The 25,528-nt window shown below is 50.0% G+C and overlaps 4 protein-coding genes and 1 non-coding gene across 8 annotated transcripts; 2 read left to right on the top strand and 3 right to left on the bottom strand.

Annotated features, from left to right (window-relative positions):
- Positions 1-2,907: 2,907 nt before the first annotated feature.
- On the top strand, positions 2,908-6,637 carry LOC100824643 (squamosa promoter-binding-like protein 17). 2 transcript variants are annotated; one of them, XM_014902112.2, is made up of 3 exons: positions 2,908-3,686; positions 5,407-5,543; positions 5,644-6,637. In XM_014902112.2, exons 1-3 carry the CDS (start codon positions 3,316-3,318, stop codon positions 6,354-6,356), a joined length of 1,221 nt encoding a protein of 406 aa, XP_014757598.1. In that variant the 5' UTR covers positions 2,908-3,315; the 3' UTR covers positions 6,357-6,637. The 2 variants fall into 2 exon arrangements, with proteins under 2 accessions (XP_014757598.1, XP_003578329.1); XM_003578281.4 differs by having other exon boundaries at positions 5,641-6,637.
- On the bottom strand, positions 5,920-6,066 carry MIR156A (microRNA MIR156a). Its single transcript, NR_126827.1, has one exon. It is a non-coding gene; the product is annotated as a microRNA MIR156a (primary transcript).
- Positions 6,638-9,681: 3,044 nt separating the features above from the next.
- LOC106866794 lies at positions 9,682-11,074 on the bottom strand. Of its 3 annotated transcripts, none has more exons than XR_002960177.1 (3): positions 10,821-11,074; positions 10,109-10,256; positions 9,682-10,030 (listed from the first exon to the last, which is right to left on the bottom strand). XR_002960177.1 is itself a non-coding variant. In XM_024454838.1 (3 exons), exons 1-3 carry the CDS (start codon positions 10,421-10,423, stop codon positions 9,782-9,784), a joined length of 447 nt encoding a protein of 148 aa, XP_024310606.1. In that variant the 5' UTR covers positions 10,424-10,814; the 3' UTR covers positions 9,682-9,781. The 3 variants fall into 3 exon arrangements, 1 of the variants encoding a protein (XP_024310606.1); XM_024454838.1 differs by lacking the exon at positions 10,821-11,074 and adding an exon at positions 10,316-10,814 and having other exon boundaries at positions 10,109-10,198; XR_001407670.2 differs by having other exon boundaries at positions 9,685-10,030; positions 10,109-10,198.
- Positions 11,075-12,321: 1,247 nt separating this feature from the next.
- Positions 12,322-14,527, bottom strand: LOC100832274 (endoglucanase 4). The gene is made up of 6 exons (XM_014902404.2): positions 14,176-14,527; positions 13,590-14,090; positions 13,342-13,503; positions 13,113-13,224; positions 12,843-13,006; positions 12,322-12,772 (listed from the first exon to the last, which is right to left on the bottom strand). The coding sequence occupies exons 1-6, from the start codon at positions 14,401-14,403 to the stop codon at positions 12,431-12,433; spliced, it is 1,509 nt and encodes a 502-aa protein (XP_014757890.2). The 5' UTR covers positions 14,404-14,527; the 3' UTR covers positions 12,322-12,430.
- A 3,529-nt stretch (positions 14,528-18,056) lies between these two features.
- Positions 18,057-23,760, top strand: LOC104585121. Its single transcript, XM_024454645.1, has 4 exons — positions 18,057-18,455; positions 19,408-19,497; positions 19,741-19,826; positions 23,544-23,760. The coding sequence occupies exons 1-4, from the start codon at positions 18,057-18,059 to the stop codon at positions 23,758-23,760; spliced, it is 792 nt and encodes a 263-aa protein (XP_024310413.1).
- Positions 23,761-25,528: the final 1,768 nt, after the last annotated feature.

Raw genomic sequence — 25,528 nt, 5'->3', positions numbered from 1 at the left:
AACATGCCACTCTGTTTCTGAATATATATTTAACTTTGCCTTGAGACAAATTTTGTCAACTTCGATCAAGTTTGTAAAAGAAAAGGCACTACAGTAATATACCACATACAACACAAAACTAGTATGGTCAGGACTATCATCAAATAATCTTCGTTCTGCACTTGGTGTTATATATGTCATTGTTTCTACATATTTTGTTAAAATTGAGAAAGTTTGACCTAGTGACCTTGCATGTATAGACATTAAAAAAAGGAAGTATTATACCGTAAGTATCTAGCAATCGGAGTTTGCATGACTTAAAACTAAGAAATTGTTAAAATTTAATTAATTTGAAACGTGTAACTAAGAGATGACACAATGGAGAAAATGTCTAATCTTGAGTATCTAACCTAGCTTTAGTAAAAAAACGCTTGGACACGAAAAAGAAAGCTCACTGACCACTTGAGTTTTGAGCGGAGTAGCTCCTCGCTGATAAAGGCATCTCAGCTTATTACTAATTAGGCCATTAATTAATAAGAGAAAGTGAATATTTTATCGGCTTTGCTATTAAGAAGCCCCATGTTTTTTAGCTTATGCTACTGAGAAGCTGCTTGTTTTTAACTAGAGAGATAAGCCGACGCGTTTGGTCGTTGGATCTTAATCCAATGGCAACACGTGGGAGAGGAAGGAGTGCAGATGATACTCCGATATTAAGTAAAACGACTATGATGCTTTCACTGAGATTTAAGTATTTTAAAAAAATCAGGCGCATGAGATATAACCACATCCATATTTTATCATCACTTGTAACCGTTACCAGGAGTTACTTGTGTCTTGGTACAAGAAGCCGTGCTACTTCATTTTTCATATTTTGTCCCCTTAAAAATTGAGTAAAATGCATCGGAGGTCCCAAATCTTTCATAAAGGTCTCAAGTTAGTTCTGATTATTTGAAACTGCACGTTTGAGTCACAATTATTTCATAAGTGGTTCAGCACAGGTCCTAGTTTGGTTTGTGCTGTGCTTTACTGCTGACGTGACTATTTGGGCCCACATGTTAGGTGGCAAGGTGGACGCTCTTTTGCTAAAAAAAACCTGCCTCTTTCTTCCTTCTCCCCATTAGCCCTTCACTCTCTCTGCCTCTCTCTGCTACGTTCACTCGCCCGCCTCGCCACCTCCCGCGTTGACCTCCTCGCCCCTGACCACGCCCTTCCGTTCCTCCTCGACCCAGCCATGCTCTCCCGCTCCTCCTCGCGCCGCTCGATGTGTCCGTGCGCACCCGCGCGCCACCGCTTTGCGCCGTCGCGGCCATCGTGCTCCTCGAGCTGCGAAACCTTGCCCAAAAGCTCCGCCTTGTTGCGTTGAACCTTCTTGCCAAAAGAATCGTCCTCAAGCGCTGTGAATCGTCGCCATCGACCTCGTCTTCTCCAATTCCGGCGGCGCTCCACCTCTATTGTCCTAAGCTCCACAAAGACGTCATGAAGCTTCTGGTGCTCCTCGTCAACGCTCCCGTGGACCGAGTCGAACCCGCGTCGTTCCCCTGCCTTGGCCGCCGCCTGCCACGGTCGAGCGGCTCCCTGAGATGCTCCTCTGCTGGTTCCGACCGTCCCTTCACGTTCATGGTGAGACCACCTCCCTTTAACCTCTCTTTGTTGTGCGAATAGTCCCCTGTAGCGCCCTGCCGCTGTGTGCCGTCTTTCGCCGCCGCGCGAGCCCGTTACCGACTGGCTCCCATCGACGATCAGCACCCTGCGCTGCCTCTATTGGATGCGGACGCGCGCCTGCTGGGCTCACCTTGCCCAAGCCACGGCGCAGCGCTGCTTCGGGAAAGCCACCGACGAGTGGGAGCCGCCGGGCCTTCTTCTACTAGTGGACCCCACGAGCAGAGCCGAGCCCCACCCTATCAGCCACGGGAAAAGAAATTGAGGGGCTGACAAGGAGAAAGAAGAAAGTGGCAGGTTTTTCTTTAGCAAACGAGTGTCCACCTTGTCACCTGACATGTTGGCTCAAATAGCCACGTCGACGGCAGACACACGCATAAACCACATTAGGACTGTGATGAACCACTTATGAAATAACCGGAACTCAAACATCAAACATGCAGTTTCAAAAAATTAGAACCGGCTCGGGACCTTTACGACTCCGATGCATTTTACGCATTTTACTCTTAAACATTGTACATGGCACACCCACTGAGGCTGACATGCAAGCTAGGTAGTCACCGTCCACGGCCCCGCGCGCGCCACCGCCCACGTAACCATCAATTCCCGGCGTGTCAGCGCGGCAAGTTACGACTCGCAGTGACATTTACAGGAGCTAGGCAGCCAATGACCAATTTGGCTGGCTGCATGCATGCATCCCTACGCACGAGCCTGCATGCCTGGGCGTGTGCACGTAGCGGGCCGGGCGCAGACACAGACACAAGGCAGGCCAGGCCAGAGCTACATCGACCAGACAGCTACTGTGGCACCAAACAGGCCAGCCGTCCAGCGCGCAGAAACAACAGTGCGGTGGCTGGCTTGCTGCTGCTGTTCATGTAACCTCGCTCGTGGCCCGTCCCCTCCACGCTCCTGTGCCCCGTGATTCCATCCCCGGACCAGATGGGTCGGAACTCGGAACGTATCCCAGCCAAGCCTCGAAGCCAGCAGCTAGCGCGGCGACACCGGTGCGCACCGAGCGCTTCTTTTTTCCCCACGGGCGGCGCGTACACCCCCCTCGGCTCCACCTCCCTGCTGCAACCGCCTGGCACTGGCAAACCTGCGTCTGGGAGGTGCGAAACCCCACGCCCACGCACGCGGCCGCCCGCCCGCGTATGCACTCTTTCAACCCCCATACAGTTCAAATACGCACCACGTACTTACTTCTATACCCCTACTCGAGAACTCCCGGAGTAGGAAAGGTGTGGAGTAGTTGATGACTCGTGGCATGAAAAGAGGGAAGCAACAGAATCTGGCTGGGGGAGGAAGTGGGAGTGCGTGAACTACTTACTGAACGGGGAAGTAAAGAAGCAGAGCACAGAAACGGGCACACAACGCACGCACGCACGCACTGCACCACACCGGCGGAAAAAAGCTTTATTTTAAGCGCGGCGCCACCATTGCTGTCGTCCTCCTATGCCGCTTTCCATCTTTTCGCCCGCTCTCTCTCTCTCTCATCTCCACCTTCTTTCCTCTCTCCAGCCAGAGCGGAAGAGGAGCGGGGCCGGCCAACAAAGCCAGCCGCCACTATTTATCAGTTCCCTGCCTACACCACTCCAGCTACCAGTAGCTAGCAAGCCCCGACTATAATACTACTACGCGTGTTCTCGCAAAAGCAGCGGACGAAACGCCGGCGCGGCAATGGAGACCGGCAGCAGCGGCGGCGGCGGCGGTGGGGGAGGCGACGACTTCCACGGGCTCAAGTTCGGCCAGAAGATCTACTTCGAGCAGGACGTGGCCAGCGGCAGCGGGGCGACGACTTCCGCGGCGGGCGGCGGCGCTGGGGCCGGAGGAGAAGGAGCAGCAGCAGCAGCCTCTGCCGCCGCTGCGGCCGGCAACGGCGCCGCGCACGCTCAGGCGCAGCCGCCGAGGTGCCAGGTGGAAGGGTGCGGCGTGGATCTGAGCGGCGACAAGACCTACTACTGCCGCCACAAGGTGTGCTCCATGCACTCCAAGGCGCCGCTCGTCGTCGTCGCCGGCATCCAGCAGCGCTTCTGCCAACAGTGCAGCAGGTAATACAGTATGTATGTATGAAAACACTCGCCCCTACTTGTTAATTTGAGCTCCTAGCAAATTTGAGCTCCAGCAACATGCAATTTGAGCTCGCGCCTCCAATTAATCCAGTTTTAAATCTGTTTCGTCCCGGCCTTCTGGACTTTGTTTGCCGCTTTTATTCCTCTGCTTCCATCTACTAGCTACTGTTGCACTCGTGACACTGCCCTACTCCTCGAAGCCAGCGGAGCTGTGGATGGTTGCTGGCAAATGGCAATTGTTTTTTCTTCAGAAATCCGCATGTTTGATTCGATGTTCGAGTTCCTTGGGTGGGTTGCTCCAGCATGTGGCTGCTGTCAGCATGCAAGCAAAGGATCCTCAGCAATTGGCCCCAATCAGGACAAGAACACAGTCTTGCAATTGGCCAGAATAACTACTAGTACTGCTTCTTTTATTCGCAAAGAAAGTACTGCTTCTTTGCTTTGCCACATTCAGAAATTCAAGTGCTACTTGAAAAAGAAAAAGAAGTTCAACGGTTTGGTTCATATGGTGACGCATGGGTGTAGTGTAGTACTGCGTGTGTTCACTTTATTTGGTTTGGTTAAAATGAAGCAACCAATGCAACATTTGGGCAGGTGGAATCTGACCAGAATAGTAAGGGACAGAAAAGTGTACACCCAGGAATTCTTGTCCGAGTGGCATATATAGTAAGCCTAGATTTCTTTTTCTTCTTCTTCTTCTTCTTCTTATTCCACTGTATGGTAGGATGAATGCTCGTACGTTGGGTAGTTTTTTTTGGGATAATGGTACATTGGTAGTACGAGTACTGTATACTATTTAATGCCCTAGTGTTAAGTTCGATAGGAGAGCAATTTGGTTGGGACAAATGAAATGGAGTCCCAAAGATTTCCTGCTTGTGCTGATGTTCAAATAATTACTACAGAAAACTTAGAATGCACTATCAAATACTCTTTTTGTCCTGTATTAAGTGTCGCAACTTTGTCTAAACACGTGCGTTTTAGTGTGTATATATATGGATATCCAGACAAAGTTGCGACACTTCATACGAGGGAGAACCGTAGTTTTTTTAAAAAGCTGACTGAAGTAAAAAAAAACTCCCGTGCACTACAGCACATTGATGGATGAACCTTTGTAACTTGTAAGTACACAAATTTGAACCGGTAGTTCACAATTTTCCGGTGGCTTTGTGTGGTCTTATGACTGTTGTTGTACTATAAGCCTATGTGCATTCAACTGTCTAGGAATGATTACAGGTGTTCTATCCACATGTCCTTTTTTTTCCTGGACGTGATGCGTGGATCTAATCATGAAAGGCGTTCCTTTGGTTACAGTTTTAGTCCAGGATTAAAACAAATGGTGTACTTGCTTCGATGCAGCTTTGCACATGGCATGTGATTAGCTCTGTTTAAGTATTCATTTGATGCATGCATGGTATATTAAGCTACAGTATCTGGTTCTCGATTACAGAGTTAGCATTTTCCCTCTTTCCATGTGCATGCAGATTTTTATACTCATAAACGATATGAGATGCAATTGATATACGAATGCTACTTGCTCTGGTTTTGTTGTCTGAATTTGACTGTTGTTGTTCATTTTCTGCTTACTTTTTGTATGACGTTCTTCCTTATGGTGACTCTTTTATCCTTTGTTAATTTGACAAAATCACCATCTGGACTTAGTATGTTGGATATGTAAACCTTTCTGCACCTAAAATCGCAGGTTCCACCAGTTACCTGAATTCGACCAAGGAAAACGAAGTTGCCGCAGGCGCCTAGCGGGTCACAATGAGCGCCGGAGGAAGCCCCCACCTGGTCCTCTGTCTTCGCGCTATGGCCGGCTTGCCGCGTCCTTCCATGGTAACTAGTGCCTCATGCAGTCAACAGTTTTAGCACGAATTAGTCACACACTTGCAATTTAAACGAAACGTTAATGTTTTTGCAAATTTTGTTTCAGAAGATCCCGGCAGGTTCAGAAGCTTTCTGCTGGATTTCTCGTACCCAAGGGTTCCAAGCAGCGTGAGGGATGCGTGGCCAACGGCTCATCCCGGCGAACACCACCGGATGCCCGGCACGGCAGCCCAGTGGCAAGGGAGCCATGAACTCCATCATCCTCACCGCAGCACAGTTGCCGGATACGGCGTCGACCACCACGCTTACGCCGGCCAGGGTAGCTCGTCGGGTGGCGCCGCGCCGATGTACCCAAGCTTCGAGCTTCCCGCGGCCGAATGTATCGCAGGAGTCACGGCCGCCGACTCCAGCTGTGCTCTCTCTCTTCTGTCAACTCAGCCATGGGATCATAGTGCCCACAGCGCCAGCCACAACCGGCCCCCGGCAATGTCGACGGCCAGCGCCTTCCAGGTCAGCCCGGTGGCGCCATCCGTCATGGCCAGCGACTACATGGCGGCGGCAAGCAACAGCGCCTGGGCTAGCACCCGGGGCAGGAACATGCAGCAGCACCAGCAGCAGCAGCATCACCATCATCATGACGCTGTGATGAGCGATGTCCATCCAGGCTCGGTTCACCAGCATGGCGGTCAGTTCGGGGAGCTCGAGCTCGCGCTGCAGCAGGGGAGGGCCGGGGCGCCGAACACGCCGCACGCCGAGCATGGGTCTTCCGGCGCCGGCGCCTTTGGCCACCACTCCAGCAACGCCATGAACTGGTCTCTGTAGGGGATCGACGAGCTTCTCTCCGGCCGGCCGGGCCGGACGGCATTCGCATTGTCACGCCAAAGAGACATGGGACATTGGGAGGCCTGAGTTTTGTGCGCCTTCGACTTGCCGATTTGGATTTCAGGATGAGGAGGAGATTCTTAGCTGGTAGACCTGGAATTTCTCCCGTGGAGCCCAAGGTGTACATGTACTCGACAGTTTGATCCCACTGTGTAAAACTCCATAGCTTTAATTCGCTTCTCGAGGACTCTTTAACGTATTGATCGATCTCGTTGCCGTCATCCTCATCTCGTCGTTGTTTCTGTTCATCTACTAGTACTCCCATAAACGATCTGAGTTGGTGCTGATGGTTAGTTCACACTCAAGTCGTACCGATCATTTGATTCGCTACCGTACCCATGGCTGGCCGAGTTGGAGATGATTTGCTCACAAACGAATCTAGTTCACATTGAAGAGCAGATTCTCCTTTGAAGCACCCGCTTTTTTTTGTTTCACTTCGAATCCGATCTTTTTTTCAGATCTTGCAAACACGTTTTAGTACTCCCTCAGTCTAACAAAAAATGTCTCAAGTTTTGTAAAAATTTGGATGTATCTAGATGTGACTTAGTGTATATATGCATTCAAATTTAGTCAAAATTCCTTTAGACCCCGACAGAAAAAAGGCCCGTGCATGTCCTAGCCGCCACGCCCAGCGCCTTCACCAGATTGATCTCGTCTCCTGGCCAGCCGGCAAGGGTCGATGCCCCGCTTCTTCTACAGTTGGTGCTATTGTACGTCTTCAAAAGTTAGGTTTTGGTCAACCGGCGGCTGCGCTATGGTGGTGATGGCGGCACTGTACGGCTCAAGAATAAGGTTTTACCGACTCCTCGTACACCTCGTGGACGGCGATCCTGTCGGTGGCATTGAGGAGTGCGGAACGGTTGGTCGTTGCTATTCTAGAGTGGTGGATCTAGTTCTGTGTTTGTGTTTTGCAAGTCGTCGTGTATCGTTTTATTGGTTTTTTTTCCGATCGATGAGAATCGGCCAGTTTCGACCTCATCGTGGAGTTAATGCGGTCAGGTCTTCTCGGATTAGTCTGGCCTGATCTGGGATGGTCATCCAACCCTTTTCGTCGTTTTCTTCTCCGGGACGGTGGTCTGTTTCTCAGATCACTGTCACCGGCGTCTTCTGACTCCGACCGGCGACTTCCCGACTGCTACGTCAACAATGGTTTCTTGGCTTCAACGTGGTTCAAAGGTCCAGAGACAGCATCGAGTTTCGCTCACGGCGCGCCACCGGCGAGTGCAGGAGGAAGACAACGACGTTTACCTACAAGAACTTGCGTGTAATTTTATTTTACTTTAAAGATGGTTCTACAAGGATTGGTTGATTTTAATATATGGCCTTGGCCTTCTCGCAAAAAAGATATAGTCAAAGTTGAGACATCTTTTGTTGGACAGAAGGAGTAGTATTTTATAATTATTACTCCCTTCGATCCTAAATTTAACTAAACCACGACAAAAATTTAGAATCGGAAGGAGCATATTTCAGTAACCCATCGTGGGTTGGTTGTGTGGTTATCGATGTGTAAAAACAACTAAAACGAAAATATTAGAAAATAAAATTCATAGGACGTTCGAACGCTACGTTGATCGTGCGATCGGGAAGACGTGGATGCGGTCCATCATGTTCTAGGGACAAATTTAGTTCTTCGACAACGGCAACTTTTGTGTCCTCCTTAAGTAACAAGGGAGGTGAAGTGGAAGGGAGTAGGTGGAGGGAGAGAGGAGACGGGTGGAGTTGTCCGCACGAGGCGGACGACCACGAGCCAGGTTTTTCACAAATGTAGTCCTCGACAATGGTAACTTTAGTCTTGTGTGGGTGACAATTTTAACCTATCACCCAACAACACTGAGGAGCGAATACGCGTTCAAAAAAAACTTGTCTAGTTGTCGCGGCAGCCGTCACGAAACGCTTCAAAGGCGGCGGCAGGCTTCTGTTTATGTCCGAGCTGGAACCGGCCTACTTCTTCGAATTCCTTCCGGCTTCGGTCTCAGAGTCGTCGAATTCTACTCGGATTGCCTCCAATAATCCATCCAGGCTCGGAGAAGACTCCGTAGTTTCTATATATGCTTTTACAGGTCAGGCCCCATGGCCGTACCGTTCGTACGTAATCATCAACGATCTGCCCCGTGCGGTTGTCACAATGTCCGCGAGCCCCGCAAGCTCCACCGGCAGCAACAGTCCCGTCATCGCCGACGACGACATCGACAACTTCAGCGACGAAGCAGAGTCGTCGTTCACGCCGGAGCCCGCGCCGAAGCCGAAGCCGCTCGTCAAAATGTCTGAACGCCCCGCCAGCTCCGCCGCCGGGTGCGACGACGAGGGCAACTTGAGCGACGAAGCGGAGTCGCCGTTCACGCCCGCGCCCGCGCCGAAGCCGAAGCCGCTGGCGCCCGACGGCACCTGGTGCTTCCGTGGGCTCGTGGACGCCCTGCACGCCGCCGTGAACGACATCCGCGCGGACCACGGGCTGCCCCCGGTCGTTTCCTACGCCCGCGGCCGCAGCAGGTGCGCCCGCTGCTGGTGCGACCTGGAAGTGCCCGACGTGGAGAACTCGATCAGCAAGGAAGGGTGGATCATGGTGTGCAGCAAGGAGTGCCTCCGGCCCCGCGACTACACCGGGAAGGAGGAGAGGTGGCAGAGCTGGCAGCCGTGGAATTAGGCATCGATCGACAAGAGTTCGACGGCGCATTCGCTGAGTACAAGTTTAGCGTGATTCATTGGTTTAGTACTCCTATTAGTATTGCCAAAAACTGGCTACACTAGTATACATGTTGCTGTTGCTTTCTATCACGAATACAACTCCATTCCGTCCCATGTTAAATGACTTTCTATTACATGCATTTAGACGTATTTTAATATGTAGATACGTTCATATTTAGACAAATTTGAGTCATTTAATATGGGACGGGGAAATATTACTTTTTGATTTTACGGCGCAAGTCGAAGAATCCCCTGTAGCGCTAACGTTGAGTATGTTCGTATCTTGAATGTTTCGTTGAGTATTAGGCATTTGTGCTTGTGATTTGGGACTTTGGGCTCGAATTTTTTCCAATACAGCGTACATTTGGGGTTTAATAGTTGTGATGGCCCAATTCTATCCCTCCATAGATAGATTTGTCAGTGTGACAGTGTGGGCCAATTCAGCTGGACCTTGCCTCCTCACCAAGAACTTTCCCTCCACGGCCCCATGTTGGTCGGATCCGCTTTTCTTTTTCCTTTTCTCGATCTGGTTATATTGATGAAAACATGACACAAATATTTAGTAATTTTCAAGAGTAAATTATACTAATTCTTTTCTTTTTTATAATATGTTTTAGGTTTATCACATGTCAAATTTCTTAAATTTTGTACTCTCTCCTATCCATATTAATTGTCGAATATTACATGTTTCCTATCAAAGACGTCACGTTAGCAATGACAGCGGTAGAGGAAAAGAAGATCCCGGTAATTTTGGCCGCTCTAGATATTGGCACCTTTCGTACTCCGGTACGAATGGGTCGGTTCGGGGGTGACTCGTCCCGAGCGCGCTGATCGACCTCTTTCTCCGCCGACTTGTCATCATCAGACCAATTATCAGTAAGCTTCGCACGCCACACTGGGTCCTTTTTTATGCTCCAGTGATATGGTACCTAGCCAAACAGACAAACTTGAATGAAGAATGCATACAGAAAAGGTGTCTTTATGAAACACTAGGTTAAAAAAGATACCGATTCTGGGCGGTTGAATATCGTGAAACGAGGAATCTCCTTGTTAACAAAATCCCCGACATGATCCTTTAGGAATCGAGCCATCTGTTTCTGAAAATAAGAAAGGCCCCATTCCTCATATGAGTCTCAGTCCGGGTCTCCCGAATTGCTGCAAAATTTGCACATTAAGCGACTACGAGCACGCAAAGGTTGTACTCGGCAATATACCCAGAAATCAACAACGCCGACTATTCTCAGCCTAGGGTTCGACAATTCCCGCACGCGCCTTCTAAGCTTTGCCAGTTCAAGAATAGTTCCTTCATTGAGAACCAACATTGACTTTAGATGTGGTTCCCCAGGCGGGTGATTAATAGGAAGAAAACCTACTTCACACAAGCAGGAATGGTTGGCCGACAATAAAAGAATCTAGTATCGAAGAATTCTTCGTCTTCTTGCGAGAAAGAAGGACGAGGATAGCCCCCTTAATTATTTCAGACGGCCTTTCGACTTAGTGTGTTTCCACTCACAACGAAAGTACTTAGTCCAAAATCAAGCCTAGGAGCAATACATATGTAGGCTTCGCACCGAGCGACAAAGTCTGAAATCTGGAGGACATCTTGCGGACGCAAGTCCTGAATGCGAATCCCATGATACCGCAAGACCTCCCTAAAGAACTTGGAGCCAGGAGGGTACAAACCTCTATCGATGTGCTCAAGGAATAAGACAGACTCACCCTCTTGGGGTTGGGGAAAGCATTCCCCTGATGGATGGCGCCAAGGGCAGACTCAACCCCTTGCGGACGCGCTCCTCTAGTTCCTTTTCACCCACATAGTAGATCTCCTAGTTCTCGTCTCTCTTGGGAGCCATAACGGCGGGACTCGAAGGGAGGTGGATCAATTTGGGGAAGTTCATGGCAAAGGAAGAAGAGGAAAAGACCTATGCTGGTTTTCGCAGTATAAAGGAACGAAATCCCCCAATTGCAGGAACGGCTCCTCAGTTGAATCCACAGAAAATCCCGAATGGATTTGCTCCATGTAACTCTGTGCCGGTCCTCCTCGATTTTCGGACCGGCAAGAAATGAAAAATATTAAACAAAGTGAAAAAACAATTCAAAGCGAAAAACGACAAATTTGGGAGCTAAAATTGCAAAGGCATTATGAAAATAGTTCCCTTCCAACTTTACATGAAGTGCACCACCGAATTGGAGGCAAAGAGAACTCGGTCTCATGGTTGGAGTCGAGTGACGACTCCACAAACAGCAGGCCGAACAACATATGAAGACTTCCGTACAAAAGAAGGTTCCAAGAAGAGATTCAGGAATGAAGACTATATCCTATCAACGCTGCACTCTGGGGTTACTAACGAGTCGGCCAACTTAGCGTAGAAGCCGGTTGCGCCCACCACCCGGTTAAGGAAGCTGCCGTACAAGAGAAGGAAGCCTAGTTTAAGCTATAGAAAATACGAGTAGGAAGGAGGCCATGCGCATATGTTGTAAAGGAAGAATAGTGCGTAGTTCAGAAAGGTAGGGTCCATGTTTGGGATACGCCCAATTCTATCCAAAACCCTGGCTGTTCGACTATGTAAAGCCGAGCTAGGTGCCCTCGATGGGCAGAACACATCTTGTATTCTCATACACAAAGAATAGAGTGCCAACAGAACGTAAGACTTTTCCGTTACTCGTCGGACTTCGGTCTCGATCGCACCTCCTCCCTCGTCGGCCCTACTCTACATTAATCCTGCATGATGTTACCTGTCCTTGAGAGTAATCGACAATTGTTGTGCTCAATGGCCTTTGGTTGATCCGCTAGCAGAACCCCACCTTCTTACTCATTTTCTTGAGTACCTATCTTGAGATTTTTGCTTGTTCTTGATTGCTAGGTTGGATCGAACTTCGTGTTCATATTTACGACGCTACCGGTTTTGTCAATAACCAAAGTAAGTTGGTTCAGAGATTGCTAAGATGCATGGTCTTGCTTGTGTGCGGTGTAGTCGGGTCGTGGGAGTCAAACCCTGTCAAATCTGAGGGAGGGATTTTCCATCAAAAGGTCGGTCCACCAATGGGGCCATCAGTACATAAGGGCATTATGTTGCAACGATTCCGTGTGCTACGAGATGATATGTTCTGATGCTGGAAATGCTTGCAGGATTTTAGATGTTCGGTGAGTTTTGGGACCAATCTTTTGGTGTGTTGTTAGTGCCGCAAGCCAGAGTTTTGATGTGGCAATGAGTTTTGTCGGAGAAATGTTGCTACGAGTTTTCGATCGATCGCATTCAACCAGTTTCTTCAGATACACTTTAATTCGTTACGCCACATCAAGCTAGTTATGCATGATGTCTCTACATCTACTTGTTGTGAAGGGGTGCCCCTGCCGCTACGAAGAAGGCGAGGGCGCCGACGAGGGGCGCGTTGGTGTAGGTGGACGGCTCGGCCTGCGCGTAGTTGTCGCGGCTGTCGGAGTAGGCGTCGCGCTGGTCCGGACCCCCGACGACGGCGCCGACCAGCACGTTCTGGTCTGGCTCCGACGAGCGCAGGTAGCGGAACCCTTGGTCGCAGCCGATGCGGGCCGGGCGGTCGCGCAGGGACGGCATGGACGCGCCCCGGTGGTGCACGCGCCGTGGGTACCGTGCCCCGAACCCAACCATGTACGACATCCCCGCCGGGTTCGCCCCCAGTATGTAGTCCACCTGCCAAAAATAATTGATCGATCCATTGATTCATGCGTAAATTTTATGGCATAGTAGGCGCTGTTTATACCTGTTTCTTGGCAAGCGAGACGAGGGTGGAGGGAGTGACCGTGGTAGAGCCGCAGGAGGCTGCTCCGCCGTTGGCGCTGAGGTACTTGGCGTAGGTGACGAGCATGAAGGCGGTGGATGTCACGTACTCCATGTTGCTGTCGCTTTCCTTGAACAGAAGACCTCCTGCAGGTAACAGTTGTTAGAATTTCTTTCTTTCCTTTTGGATCAGAGTGAAACTCTATTAATAAGGGGCGAGATTTGGAGGATTAGTTTACAGTCGACCAGTTACCTGGTGTGTACTGGGACTGGAACCCGCTGGCTCCCGGGACGAGGGAGCAGATGTACTTGTCGGCGTGCGCCTTGTACACGTTTAAGCCGTCCACCTTCTTCTGCAGGAACATCTGCAGATCAAAACGATCTCACCCATACATGTGTGTGAGCTGCAATGCCTCTGCAAGTTGATCTAGGACAGTTTACTCTCCAGCGAGCGGCCGGGTGCCTGGTACTGCACGACGTACCTTTGAGAGGAGGATTTTGGTGGCGACGCGCTTGTCGTCCCAGCTGATGGTGAAGTCGTCCTGCTCCGCGCCGAGGGTGTGCCCGTTGGACCTTATGTACGCCATGTACACGTCCTGCGACGAGGCTAGCTGCAGCCATGCCGCCGCCCAAAGGAGCTCGTCCTGCGCCCCCCACCACGCATTAATCAAAGACATGCGGACGTTTATATACGTCCTATATATGCGTAGCGGTTGCATTGTTTGCTTACTTGGTAGCCGGAGTAGGAGCAGTAGAAGGGGCAAACCACGGAGCTGAGCGAGTCGCTGTAGGCTCCCCTGTACCGGTCCGCGAAACCAAACACCTCCTGCGCGGCGCGCAGCAGCCTGGACGAGTAGGCCGGGTCGCGGCTCCGGAACACGACCGAGGCCGCGGCCAGCGCCGCCGCGGTCTCGCCGGCGACATCCGATCCGGGGCTCTGCGGCGTCACCTTGTACACGGAGCGCGGCGTGTCCATGTCCTCCGGCCGCTCCCAGCACCGGTGGTCCTGGTACGCGTCCGCCACCTGCACGTACAGCGCGCCCGGCGTCGCCGTCGCCGCCTTCAGAAGGTAGTCGGCGCCCCAACGCACGGCGTCCTCGGCGTCGTCGCCCCGCGGCATCGTGTCCCCGAACTCGATCACGCTCCACGACAGCATCGTCACCGTGAACGCCATCGGCAGGCCGAACTTGACGTTGTCGCCGGCATCGTAGTACCCTCCAACCAGGTCCACCTGATCCATCCATCCAAACGCCAACAAAGTCAAAACACATTGAGTCATTTAACGAATCATGAATTCATTAATTCCTGCTGCGTACGTTGCTGGCAGATCCGTCGGAGAGGGCGGAGTCGGCGCGCCACGTGACACGCTGGCCCGGAGGCAGCTTCCCGGAGCGCTGCGCCTCGAAGAAGAGGATCGCCTTGTCGAGTGCGTCCGCGTAGTCGAAGGCGGCGGCGTCGCGAACCCCGGCGAGGCAGAGGACGGCGACGGTGATAGAGATGAGCGGGTAAGAAGGCATGCAAGCTAATTTGGCGGACCTCATCATGATCACCGGATGTGATGCTTACTTGGCTCTATGTAAGTGTATATGAGGATCGACCAGTGGCATGGAGCATTAGGATGTATATATAGTGGTCAGTCGATAGGAAACTGAGCCGTGAGGGTGGTGAACTAACAGGCATGGCGGTTGTTAATTCGTTGGAGCTTCCATGGAAGCAACCGGTCGAAATAAGCAGGGCAGAGAATGCATGCCGTCAGCTACAATCCATTGTAACGGACACGGACTGAACCTTGTGCGGCGGCAGTGGATCTGCGGCAGTCAGGTGTCAGTGAGAATGTATTCAGAATTCACAAGCGCGCGATTACTTCAGCTCTTACCGAACTAGTACGATTAAAGAATGGAATTCGATCATGAAAACACGCTACGTAATGCTCGCCTGGATTGACTGGTGTATTACCAAATTATCTCGCATGTACTACTCTTATCTATGGAAATACTCTCCGTTTATAAATATTTGTCGTGGTTTTAGTGCAGAGAGAGTATAACTTAATTTCTGGACTTGGCACGAATATATCAGAATGGCTCTAGCTAGTGCTAGCTCTGCTTTTGAGTGCGCTAACGAGCTTTCCGCATGCGGCCGTCGCTAATTACGGCCGGCTGCTTTAACTCACGGGCGAGTTGGCCGCGGCTTTCGTGAAGCAAATTCTTCTTTGAGGGACACTACGCACCTTTTCTTGAGAGAAAAAATATGGGGACTTACCCCTGCTTCCCGGCTTAGTGTTGTTGACATGTTTTTGTTTTCAGCTCAGGCGAACCGTCCGTGAGACCGTCTATACATTGTAAAGTTGCCTGAAAAAGAAAATCAGGTTCAGTCACTTTTTTCCTCATTTAGTGGAAATATTTGACTGAAACTTGAACCTTATCTGAGTGCCTGTTGCCCCGCAGGACAACACGAGCTGCATTTAAATCCATCAAATCGGGCATGTTCTCAATCTATTACGGAGTATATATATATTAACGACGCGAATACTGCGTGACAGTCGCGCTGCAGCCCCCCGCGACGCGCCGTGAACTACGGTACTCTGCGTCGGCGTCCACGTCAGATGCCACGTGAGCGCGTGCGCGCGGCAAGTTGCCAGCTTCGTTCGGACGCTAGCGCGTGTGCGCGGCGGCGTGCGAGCGCGAACCTGGCTCGTTCGCAAGTTGCCAGCTTCAGCCCGTGCCACATCAACCAAGGCCCAGCAGTTCCGATCGAAAAAAAAGAGAACATGGGACTCTGATTACGGCCCAATTGGCTTGGATCGGGTGAGTTGCCATGTTGGATAGCCAGAAATTGCCCCAAGCCCATACGCCCCCAGGAGGGTTTTGCTTCTTCCCCAAGTAGCCCCGCGGTAGCTCCTTCCAGATCAGAACGGGCAGGGAGGGGGGACGGGGACGAGAGAGAAGGGTGACATCCATGGCGGCCGCCCCCAGTCTAGATCCCCCAAAAAGGCCAACTCCAGAAAAAAAAACATGAATTGCCAACCCATATCCGGAAAAGAGAAATAGAACATGATGAAGCATTATTGATCGTAGGTTTCGTCAGTTTTTTAGAGGAGAAGTAACGCAACAGGTTACCCCCCCTTCCCTCCCCCCCACCAACTTCTCTGCCCCATCATCTACACTTCAGGTTCCTGAAAATCGAATCATGATCTGATTCTGTATGTTCCACAGAATTGCCACCCCCCCCCAGTTTGTGTCACTTAATTTTGATCATGTGCGTGATCCTGTATGTTCCATTGTGTTTGTGTTCCTGGATCTTGTGTGGGATCCTGTTTGTTTGGAGGCAAAGTTGCCATTCTGATAGATAATAAATTGCCATGTGTTTAGATCTAAAGATGCCACATGCACATGCATGTATTGCCGGTTTCAGACACTAAACTGGCAAAAAATGGAATGTGATTAGTGAATACTATGGGTCACCTCCATTTTGGAGCATCAACACTTTTGTGTTTTGACAGCCAAAAAATTCTGTATAACCAAAGGTGCCATCATGTGTGTGTCTAAACTGCCATGTGTTTTAAATGGAAAGCTACCCATGCACATGCATGTGTTGCCATCTCAGAACCCTGTGCTTACAAAAGGATTCTGACTACACAAAATTAGGAATCACCCCCTCCCCCCCCATATTAGTAGTATCGGAATATCCACATATTCATGTCTGACTGCCGAAAAAAAATGCACAATCATAAGTTGCCATCTTGTCTGAGATTAAACTGCCTTGCATTTACGCAAAAAGATACCACATTATAGAACTACGTCATACGTTATATCTTGAGTACAATACACTGGTAACCGTGCGTCCATTTTAAGGGTTCATATAGTGCTGGGTTGCAATTATAAAAGCAAAAACAAGCATATTCATATGTACATATCTGGCCCTTCCATGTTTGTTCATCCGTCTGTGGGCCCAGGAAAACATTCACACCGTCATGACGTATCCCTGCGGGGGAAAAAGATATGTGTACAACCCATGGTTAGGTTTATGAAGCAAATGGAAAACCAAAAAAAATAGCATATAACACTCGAAACTTTTTTTAACTTGCAAGGATGTGAGCTCTAATTTGTCCATGTGTTATCCTCACAGGAGATAAGAACAAGTTTCGAAAGTTTCGAAAGCATGGAAGGGGACATGGGCCAGATTTTTGGTTCGTGGGGGTTCCCATCGTTGACACCAAATGACATCATGGCGGAAGACTTTGATGCATTGCATGCATCATGCCCGCTGCTACCGCTACTGCAGCAAGTCATTTTCTTGTCGTAAGGTTTGAGAAAAATAAAATGTTCCAATTTAGATTATTGAGTGGTGCTAATCATTATCGTGAAAAGTTGTCGTTGAGTGCCTAAAATAAATTGACACGCATTTTATTTTGTTGTGCTTGAAATGAGCAAATAGCTATCCCCATTTTATCGCAGGTCAACAAAATACGGAGCAGGATACAAACACTAATCTTGTGCGGGATGATCAGAATGGCCCGGATCATTCCGAAATGCTACTTCGTCCAGTCTTGCATGGAGTTATGGATGTTAAACGCAAAAAACAGCATAGTTCTCTAGTGTTTTTAGCCTCGGTATGATATGTGGCTAAAAAATTACTCTGCTGCGAGTCCAGAACAGGTTGGGCACCATTCACAAACGCCCCGACTTGGTGGTGCCGGCAATCATGATTGCCTGCAACAAACGGCGACAGGAGGTAAGAAAACCGCCTCCCCACTCCAACCAAAAATCCTGGCCTCCTCTCCCTTACTGACCCCAACTATATGCAGCTTAATTTTTATTTATTTTTGATGTAAATTTTCATGGGTAGCTGGTCATGAAATAAAAAACGTAACCATTCAAAATTGTGTTGCAAATTTGCCACGTTGCTTGTTCAGAAATTACCTGTAAAAAATGTATATAAGTTGCCATGTGCATGTACAACAGTTGCCGCCGGTGTAAAAAAAAAGGAACAACAGTTGCCATGTGCATGCCCAGCAAGTTGCCATGTGCATGTACAACAGTTGCCACATGTTTTTTTTTCCTTGTGTTTTTCAGTTTTTATCTATATTGATAATATGAATTCTGCAGTTCCAGACACTGTGGGGGCACATACACATACTGAACATGTTGGAGGGAGCACGTCGGCAGCAGAGCCCCCATTGCACAGATCGGATGGAGAAATGGCAGATGATGTAGAAAGCAATGGCGATGATGGTATTTCAGCTCCTAAGAAGCCAGCGGTCGGCATGAGGTTCGATAACATTGAAGCAGCAAAACAGCACTATGTGGACTACGCGAGATGGAACGGGTTTGGCGTAAGGATTGATTACCAGAGGCCTATAAAAAGCGGTGAAACAAGCAGAGCTCAGTTTGTGTGCTACAAAGCTGGCAAAAACAAAAAGGGAAAAGAGGACACGCAACTTCCTGAATCGGTTGTTCCAAAGAGGAAGAGAAACATCACAGAAAGGACTGGTTGCCAAGCAAGAATGAAGGTGAAGCTTGACGGTGCAACATATATCGTGGAGCATTTTGAGGAAGAACATAACCACCATGTGCTAAAAAAAATTCAATCTCGCCAGGTACTTGCGCTCACACCGCCACATGCCGAGGGAGGAGAAGGAGTTTGTGAAACTTCTACATGGTTGCAACCTTCGCACCAGCCAAATGATGCATATCCTGTCGACCCTCCATGGCAAGCTGGAAGACTTGTCGTACACAAGGACAGACATGGCCAACTTCAGAGCGGCGCTTCGCAGAGAGCATTGTGTAATGGACATGAAATTCACGCTCCAGTATTTCAACAAGCTAAAAAAAGAGGATGATGACTTCTTTTACAGCTTTGAGCTGGACGATGAAGATAGGGTGATAAACTTGTATTGGGTGGATGCATAAGCTAGGAGATCGTACAAGTACTACAGCGACCGCATCTCCTTTGACACGACATATTTGACGAATAAATACAACATGCCGTGCGCACCTTTCATCGGGATAAACAACCATGGGCAGTCGGTTCAGTTTGGGTGTGGGTTCATGAGAAACGAAGACACTGACAGCTTTGTATGGTTGTTCAAAACATTCTTAGAAGCAATGGATGGGATTGCCCCCGCGAATATCATAACAGATCAAGGCTTTGCAATGCGGAACGGGATAGCTGAGGTTTTTCCAGATGCAAGACACAGGAATTGCCGCTGGCATATTATGAAAAAAGCGCAAGAAAAGCTGGGGGGATTTATGGGCAGGAACCTGGAGCTGCATGCTGATTTTGAGGATTGCATAAACAATAGCTGGACGCCGCAAGAATTTGAGTTGAAGTGGATCGCAATGATTGAGAAATATCAAGTTCAAGATAATCAAGATCTAGGTCATTTGTGGAAAAACCGGACAAGTTGGGTGCCTGCTTACTTCATGTTAGACTTTTACCCCTTCTTGTAGTCAACACAACGCAGTGAGGGGTTCAATGCCGTATTGAAGAGATATGTGAGCCCCAGTAATTCAATATACGACTTTGTGCGCCAATACACGGTTCTACAGGAAAGGATACTTGGGGCAGAAAGGCAAGCTGAGGCTGAGACGGCGCTGACCGTGCCGAGGAAGTGCGGGTTCAGCCTGATTGAGGAGCAGGTGAAGTGGTATACACAAGAAGGATGTTTAACAGGTAACTAAAAGTTATGCACAACAAATTTGCATCTCTGTTTGACGAGATTTTGTAACAAAATTTGGCACAAAATTAAATCAGGCAGAGAAAAAAAGGGTCAGCTGCATGTATGTAGCGACCAGTTGCACATGAAGGAAAAAAGATCAAGATGTGCTACATGCACGTAGTATATTATTAATCCTTTGTTCATTAGTTTGTTGTGGGTACAGGCAGGATCAGCTAGGGGCTTCATCAATCGCATGCAGACATCTATGCTGCACGAGGCCAACCGGATACGTGCATCTCGATCGATCGGGTTAGCTGGCGCGCCAAGTTTGTAGACGCACATACACGTAGCCATATAAGCACAAAGGTTAAAGGATAATGACGGTGGTGTGGAGTTTAAACGAAGAGCAGCTCGTATACGATCCAAAGGGATAGAGCCAGAAAATCAGGAGGCAGGCCGAACGGCCGCATGCAGCACGCAAGGGTCCTCCAGGCTCTAGCTTGTTGCCTATAAATAGAAGCCCATGTCAAACTAACGAGGGAGGAGGAGAGCCGGACCGGAAGGCAGCGGACATCTCGCGCCCAGACGCACGCTCAAGCAGATCCATGGCGAACAAGTCCAGTAGAGAGAAGGAGCGCGGCGGCGCGCTAGACGAACAGGTGCCAGGGGAGCGGTGCTGGTCGACACGCCCATGGTGAACAGATCCAAGGAAGGGAGCGCGATGACGCCTGGCAGACCTAGACGAGGTCTCCATGGTTGTGAGCTTCCAAACCAGGTTCATAGTTCCACCTACCTTTTGTTGTTGTTACAGGTTTCCCTATGCGCACGGCTTGCTCAACGCCAAGGGGATGGCGAGCCAACCCAGGACCGGGAGTAGCCGCAGCCTGCAGGGAAGCTAGCAGCGCAGATCGGTCAAGGACGCAGGGCAGCGCCCAACGCGCCCAAGACGGCGACGCACGCCACGACGACACGCTCGTCCAAGGGGGCGTCGTACTGCCGTACAAGGAAGAGATCGATGAGGCGCCTCACCAGGGACATATTCATCGAGGTGAACAGGACCAAGACGGAGGGCAGCGAGACGCTGCGTCCAAAACGTATGCATAACAAGAGTACAGGTAACCATCGAGCAAAACAGGTTCCATTATCAAGGCGAACAGGTCCATGAGGCGCCCAAGGCAAACAGGTCCATGGACATCAAGGCTACGCGGCCGCCTTGACCGCGGCCGGCCACGACGACACGTGCTCGTCCAAGGAGGGCGCTGTACAGGGAGATGACGTTCTTCTTTCACCATGGTGCCATGGAGGTGCATGCAGGAGGCATGCCATTGTCTCCAGAGCTTAGCGCCCGTCCAATACGGGGCGCCATCTTCATCAACAACCCGTCGACGTAAGCCTGAACACCGACATGCGTGATGGTGCGGGCGACGTCTACATAGTGCCCGCTCCACGCGGAGCGCTACCTCGATGAATAGGATAAGCTGGCACACATGTTGTCTTAGCACGAGAGGCGTTCACTTGAACGTCGTCGTCATCAGCAACAGGTTGTTCGCGTCAGCGGGAGGCGCCCGTTGGCCTGCAGGTCTCTTACAACTATCAAACTTCGTCGCTAGCGGCAACCTTCTACTTGGTGTCTACTGAGTGCGTGCGCCAACTGTCTTGGCGCTTCCTTCACCGACCCGTTGTCGTGCCGTCGCCGCGCATGGCGGCCTTCTACGTGGTGTCTGCTGTTGAGACACCACCGTACATGGCGCCTGCCTTGGCACAGTCTTCACCAACTTGGCACCAATATACTGCCGCTCGTGGCGGCCTTCTACGCGGTGTCCATTGAGACACTGCCATACACGGTGTCCGGATTGGCGCACTCTTCACCAACTTGGCATCGGTACGCCACCACTCGTGGCGGCCTTCTTCATCGTGTCCGCTGAGGCAGGCGCCATGTCAGTCTTCACCAACTTGGCACCAATATACCGCCGCTCGTGGCGGCCTTCCACGTGGTGTCCGCTGAGACACTGCCATGCATGGCGCCCGCGTTGGCGCACTTTTCACAGGAATCATAGGTATGAACACAACCGCTCTGGCAGCCTTCTACGTGGTGTCCGCTAAGACTCCGCCATACACGGCGCCCGCCTTGGTGCGCTCTTCAGCAACTTGTCATCAGCATGCCTTCCACGTGGTTGTCTGTCGAGACACCGCTATACACGACACCCATATTGGCGCATCCTTCATTGACCCGGCATTGTCCTAGACGCTGCCGCTCATGGCGGCCTTCCACATGGTGTCGTTGAGACACCGCCACCGATGGCGCCCGACTTGGTGCATCCTTCACAGGTTAGCATCATGTAGCTCCATATCATGGAGGCCTTCTACTTGGTGTCCGTCGAGACACCGCCATACAGAGCGCCCGTCTTGGCGCATTCTTCACCGACTTGGTGTCGTGCTAGACCCGCCGCTCATGGCGGCCTTCTACATGGTGTCGCTGAGATACCGCCACCGATGGCGCCCGGCTTGACGCATCCTTCACAGGTTAGCATCGTGCCGCTCCATATCGTGGCGGCCTTCTAACTGGTGTCCGTCGAGACACGGCCATACAGAGCGCCCGTCTTGGCGCATTCTTCACCGACTTAGTGTCGTGCTAGACACCGCCGCTCATGGCGGCCTTCTATGTGGTGTCGCTGAGACACCGCCTCCGATGGCGCCCTACTTGGCACATTCTTCACAAGTTGGCATCGATACACCACCGCTCGTGGCGACCTTCTACGGTGTCCGCGAAGACACCGCCATACACGACGCCTGCCTTGGCGCACTCTTCACCAACTTGGCATCGGCACGCCGTGGCTCGTGGCGGCCTTCTACATGGTGTCCGTCGAGACACCAACGTCCGCGGCGCCCGCCTTGCCGCACTCTTCACCAACTCCTGGCGAGGTCTCTTGCACCTCCAACAGCACCTACATCGTTGTCTTCAACATCAAGTCTGCTCCCTCATCCACATTGCTGATGGCATTCCGGCATCTAACCATCTTCCCCAACACTGGCGAGGCGAAGCCACTCCACCAACATGTCCGTGTACCGATGAAGTACATCACCAACATCACATGCTCTTGCTGGGCACTGACGAGGCAAAGGCAAGGCATTCTGTCCGGTATGACGAGGCGGACATTTTACAGGCTGGGTACCGACGAGGCGGAGGCCACTTCATCAACCTGTCTAGCTGACAAGGCGCGTGTCAGCTGGACACTTCATCATACAACGACAAGACGGCGGAGCACATTGTTCGGCACCTGCATGGTCGAATAGTCGTGGCTTAGCTTCGACGGAGAAGACAAGACCATCTTCCACACCAAGCAAAGCGATAAGACAAGACTTGAAGACAACACCATTGCAGCAGCTTAATCGGATGTGGTCTGTAGGCTTGACCTGCGGATGTAATTAAGTGTGAGCTTTCCGAGGCCCCGTGAACCAGGAGATCACAATCGCCCATGTCATGTTGGCCGTGCTAGCAGGCCACACGGAGCGCACTTTTCATAAGGGAACTTGTAATTTTGTTTCTCTACATGAGATTAATAAAATACATGTTTCCCTACTTTGTATTTCTTTATTTGTGTACATTAGTACACTGGCCCGCCCGCACATTTTTCTTTCCCCTGGCGCGTTGAGAAAATACACTATGCCTTAGAGTTTCGTTATTTTTCTTGCCAAACAATCTCAGACGCTGGATTGTTGTTACAGTTTCATTTTGTCATTAGAGAAAAAAAAAATAAGTTTCCATGGTCACTTTTCTGTATTTGCCACTTTCACACTTGTAGAATTGCCATGTATACTTTGTAAACTTTTAAACTTGCCTAAAAGAAAAGTTGCCAGTATCAGTTGGGTAGATTTGCCAGCCTTGTAATGAATAAAGTTGCCAGTTGGTTGTGCCAGTGGGGAAAAATTAAAGTTGCCAGTGGGTAGTGTGTGAGTTGCCACATGATTTGACCTGTTGTTGCCATGTAAAAAGTCGTATGAACTTTGATTTGCTGTTAATTGTAGATTTCAAGAAGAACTGCAGATGACCTCCTCATACCACAGCATGCGCACTGGGGTGAACACATATGAGACAATGTCGATGACCGGCAATTCTGGGCAGTACGGCAGCAGAACATATAAATTGGCGGTTGACATGGAGGCGGATATGTACTCTTGTGAATGCTGCAAGTTTGACAGGGACGGCATCATGTGTTGCCATTCTGAGAGTTATGCAGCATGAAGGGGTCAGGGTCTTTCCTCAACACTACATTCTGAAAAGGTGGACTTGGAACGCAGATGCCGCACTCGGGCCACACGGCATGCAGCAGCTGAACCCGACACAGCATGAGATGCCAGAGAATTCTAGGAAATTGATGCACTACGCAACAATGAACAAGGGTTTAGCTGAGATAGCTAAGGACGCTTGTGATGGGTAGGATGCAACAAAGATAGTGGAGAGGCACATGAAGGCGATGAGAAGTGAACTGGCCGCACTTAGGAAAAGGCAAGAGAAGGATGCGAGAGCAAGAGAATCAATGGGAATGTATAGGAGGGATAGAGCTGTACCGGATGGGTCTGCATCGGGTGCTGCGCAAGGATCAACATCAGAAGCGCCACTAGTGGGGTCTGCGACGGGAGCTACAACAGATGGATCTGCCGCGGGTGCTGGAACACAAGACCATGCAATGGGGGGGCCGAGCGCCGAGTGGGCTGTTACAGATGAAGTTTCTGCTGCATCGTCCGGGCGTGCGGTTAGAGACCCGCCAATGACAGCAACAAAAGGAAGGCCCAGGGAGAGGCGTTACAAATCGCTCCTGGATATCGGACCAAAAGCACCGAAGAAAAAGGGGCGGTGCAAAATCTGTAGATCTCCTGAGCACGACGCCTGGACGTGTCCCCAAAAGATGGCGAACCGCGCAATGTGCACTTAGAGAGCGTCGTGTGGGCATGGAGAATGTTCTTTTGGACCCAAAAAAAAATTCCTCTACTTACAACCCTATATGGCATATAGTGTTATGATATGAAAACATAATTATCAGTACCCGTGTCTTGACATAATGAAGATCGTTTAATTAACGTGCTATTATTTTGGTATTTCCCCGATTTCATTTTGCTGTTGCCGGCCAATTTTCGATATGAGCCGAGATTCATTCCTCGCATTCAAATTTAACGTAAAATTAAATTAAGTAGTGTCTATCACACTGTAGTCGGAGTAATATCATGAGGGCAAATTTTTTTTACACTAAGTTGCTAGCCTTACATAACCAAAGTTGCCTCCCTCACAGACTAAAGTTGCCAGCCTAGAGTTGACATATCATAGACTGAAGTTGCCAGCCTTACAGAACTAAAGTTGCCACAATCGCATAATAAAGTTGCCACTGTACATAACTAAAAGTTGTCATCCCACGAACCTAAAGCTTTCACCATAGCATTTGAACGAATGGTCAACATAGCATTCGCTCCGAGAGACTAAAATCAAACGTTCGCTCGTTATAAATCATGCAAAAAACAATGCAAATTTCAGCACCTAAAAACTGTAAACAAGCGAAAAATCACTTCGGGGTAAAAAGAAAAAAAAACAGATCATGTGTTGGCACCGCTTACCTTATTTTGAGTATTACTCGATAAATTCCTTGGCGTTCCTCTTCTCATTAAAGTCCTGATTCATAATCAGCTGGTGGGTGAGAATCTTCCTTGCTTCGAAAATATCATCCGGCACGAGAGCGGGCACAATCCTACCATCCCACTTCTTCATGAATTCGATCATGTAGTAGCCGCGGTCGTCGCTATGGGGGTGGGGAGGGGGGGGCAGAATATAAGGCATGAACAGCACGTTGATGCACAACAACAGCAGCAAACAAAAAAAATTAGGAAAATGGGGAAAAAAATGAAGTATTCTATAGTGCACTTACATGTTATCTTGCATTGGCACAACTATGTGCTCAGTAGTGAAATCCTGGATCTGTATCTTGGCGCCGGCGTAATGCTCTCTCCATGCACGTTTAATG

Source organism: Brachypodium distachyon, chromosome 4, assembly GCF_000005505.3.
Source record: "Brachypodium distachyon strain Bd21 chromosome 4, Brachypodium_distachyon_v3.0, whole genome shotgun sequence".
NCBI classification, from domain to species: Eukaryota; Viridiplantae; Streptophyta; class Magnoliopsida; order Poales; family Poaceae; genus Brachypodium; species Brachypodium distachyon.
Note: the sequence above shows the minus strand (reverse complement) of the source record. Positions and strands in the feature narration are given on the sequence as shown.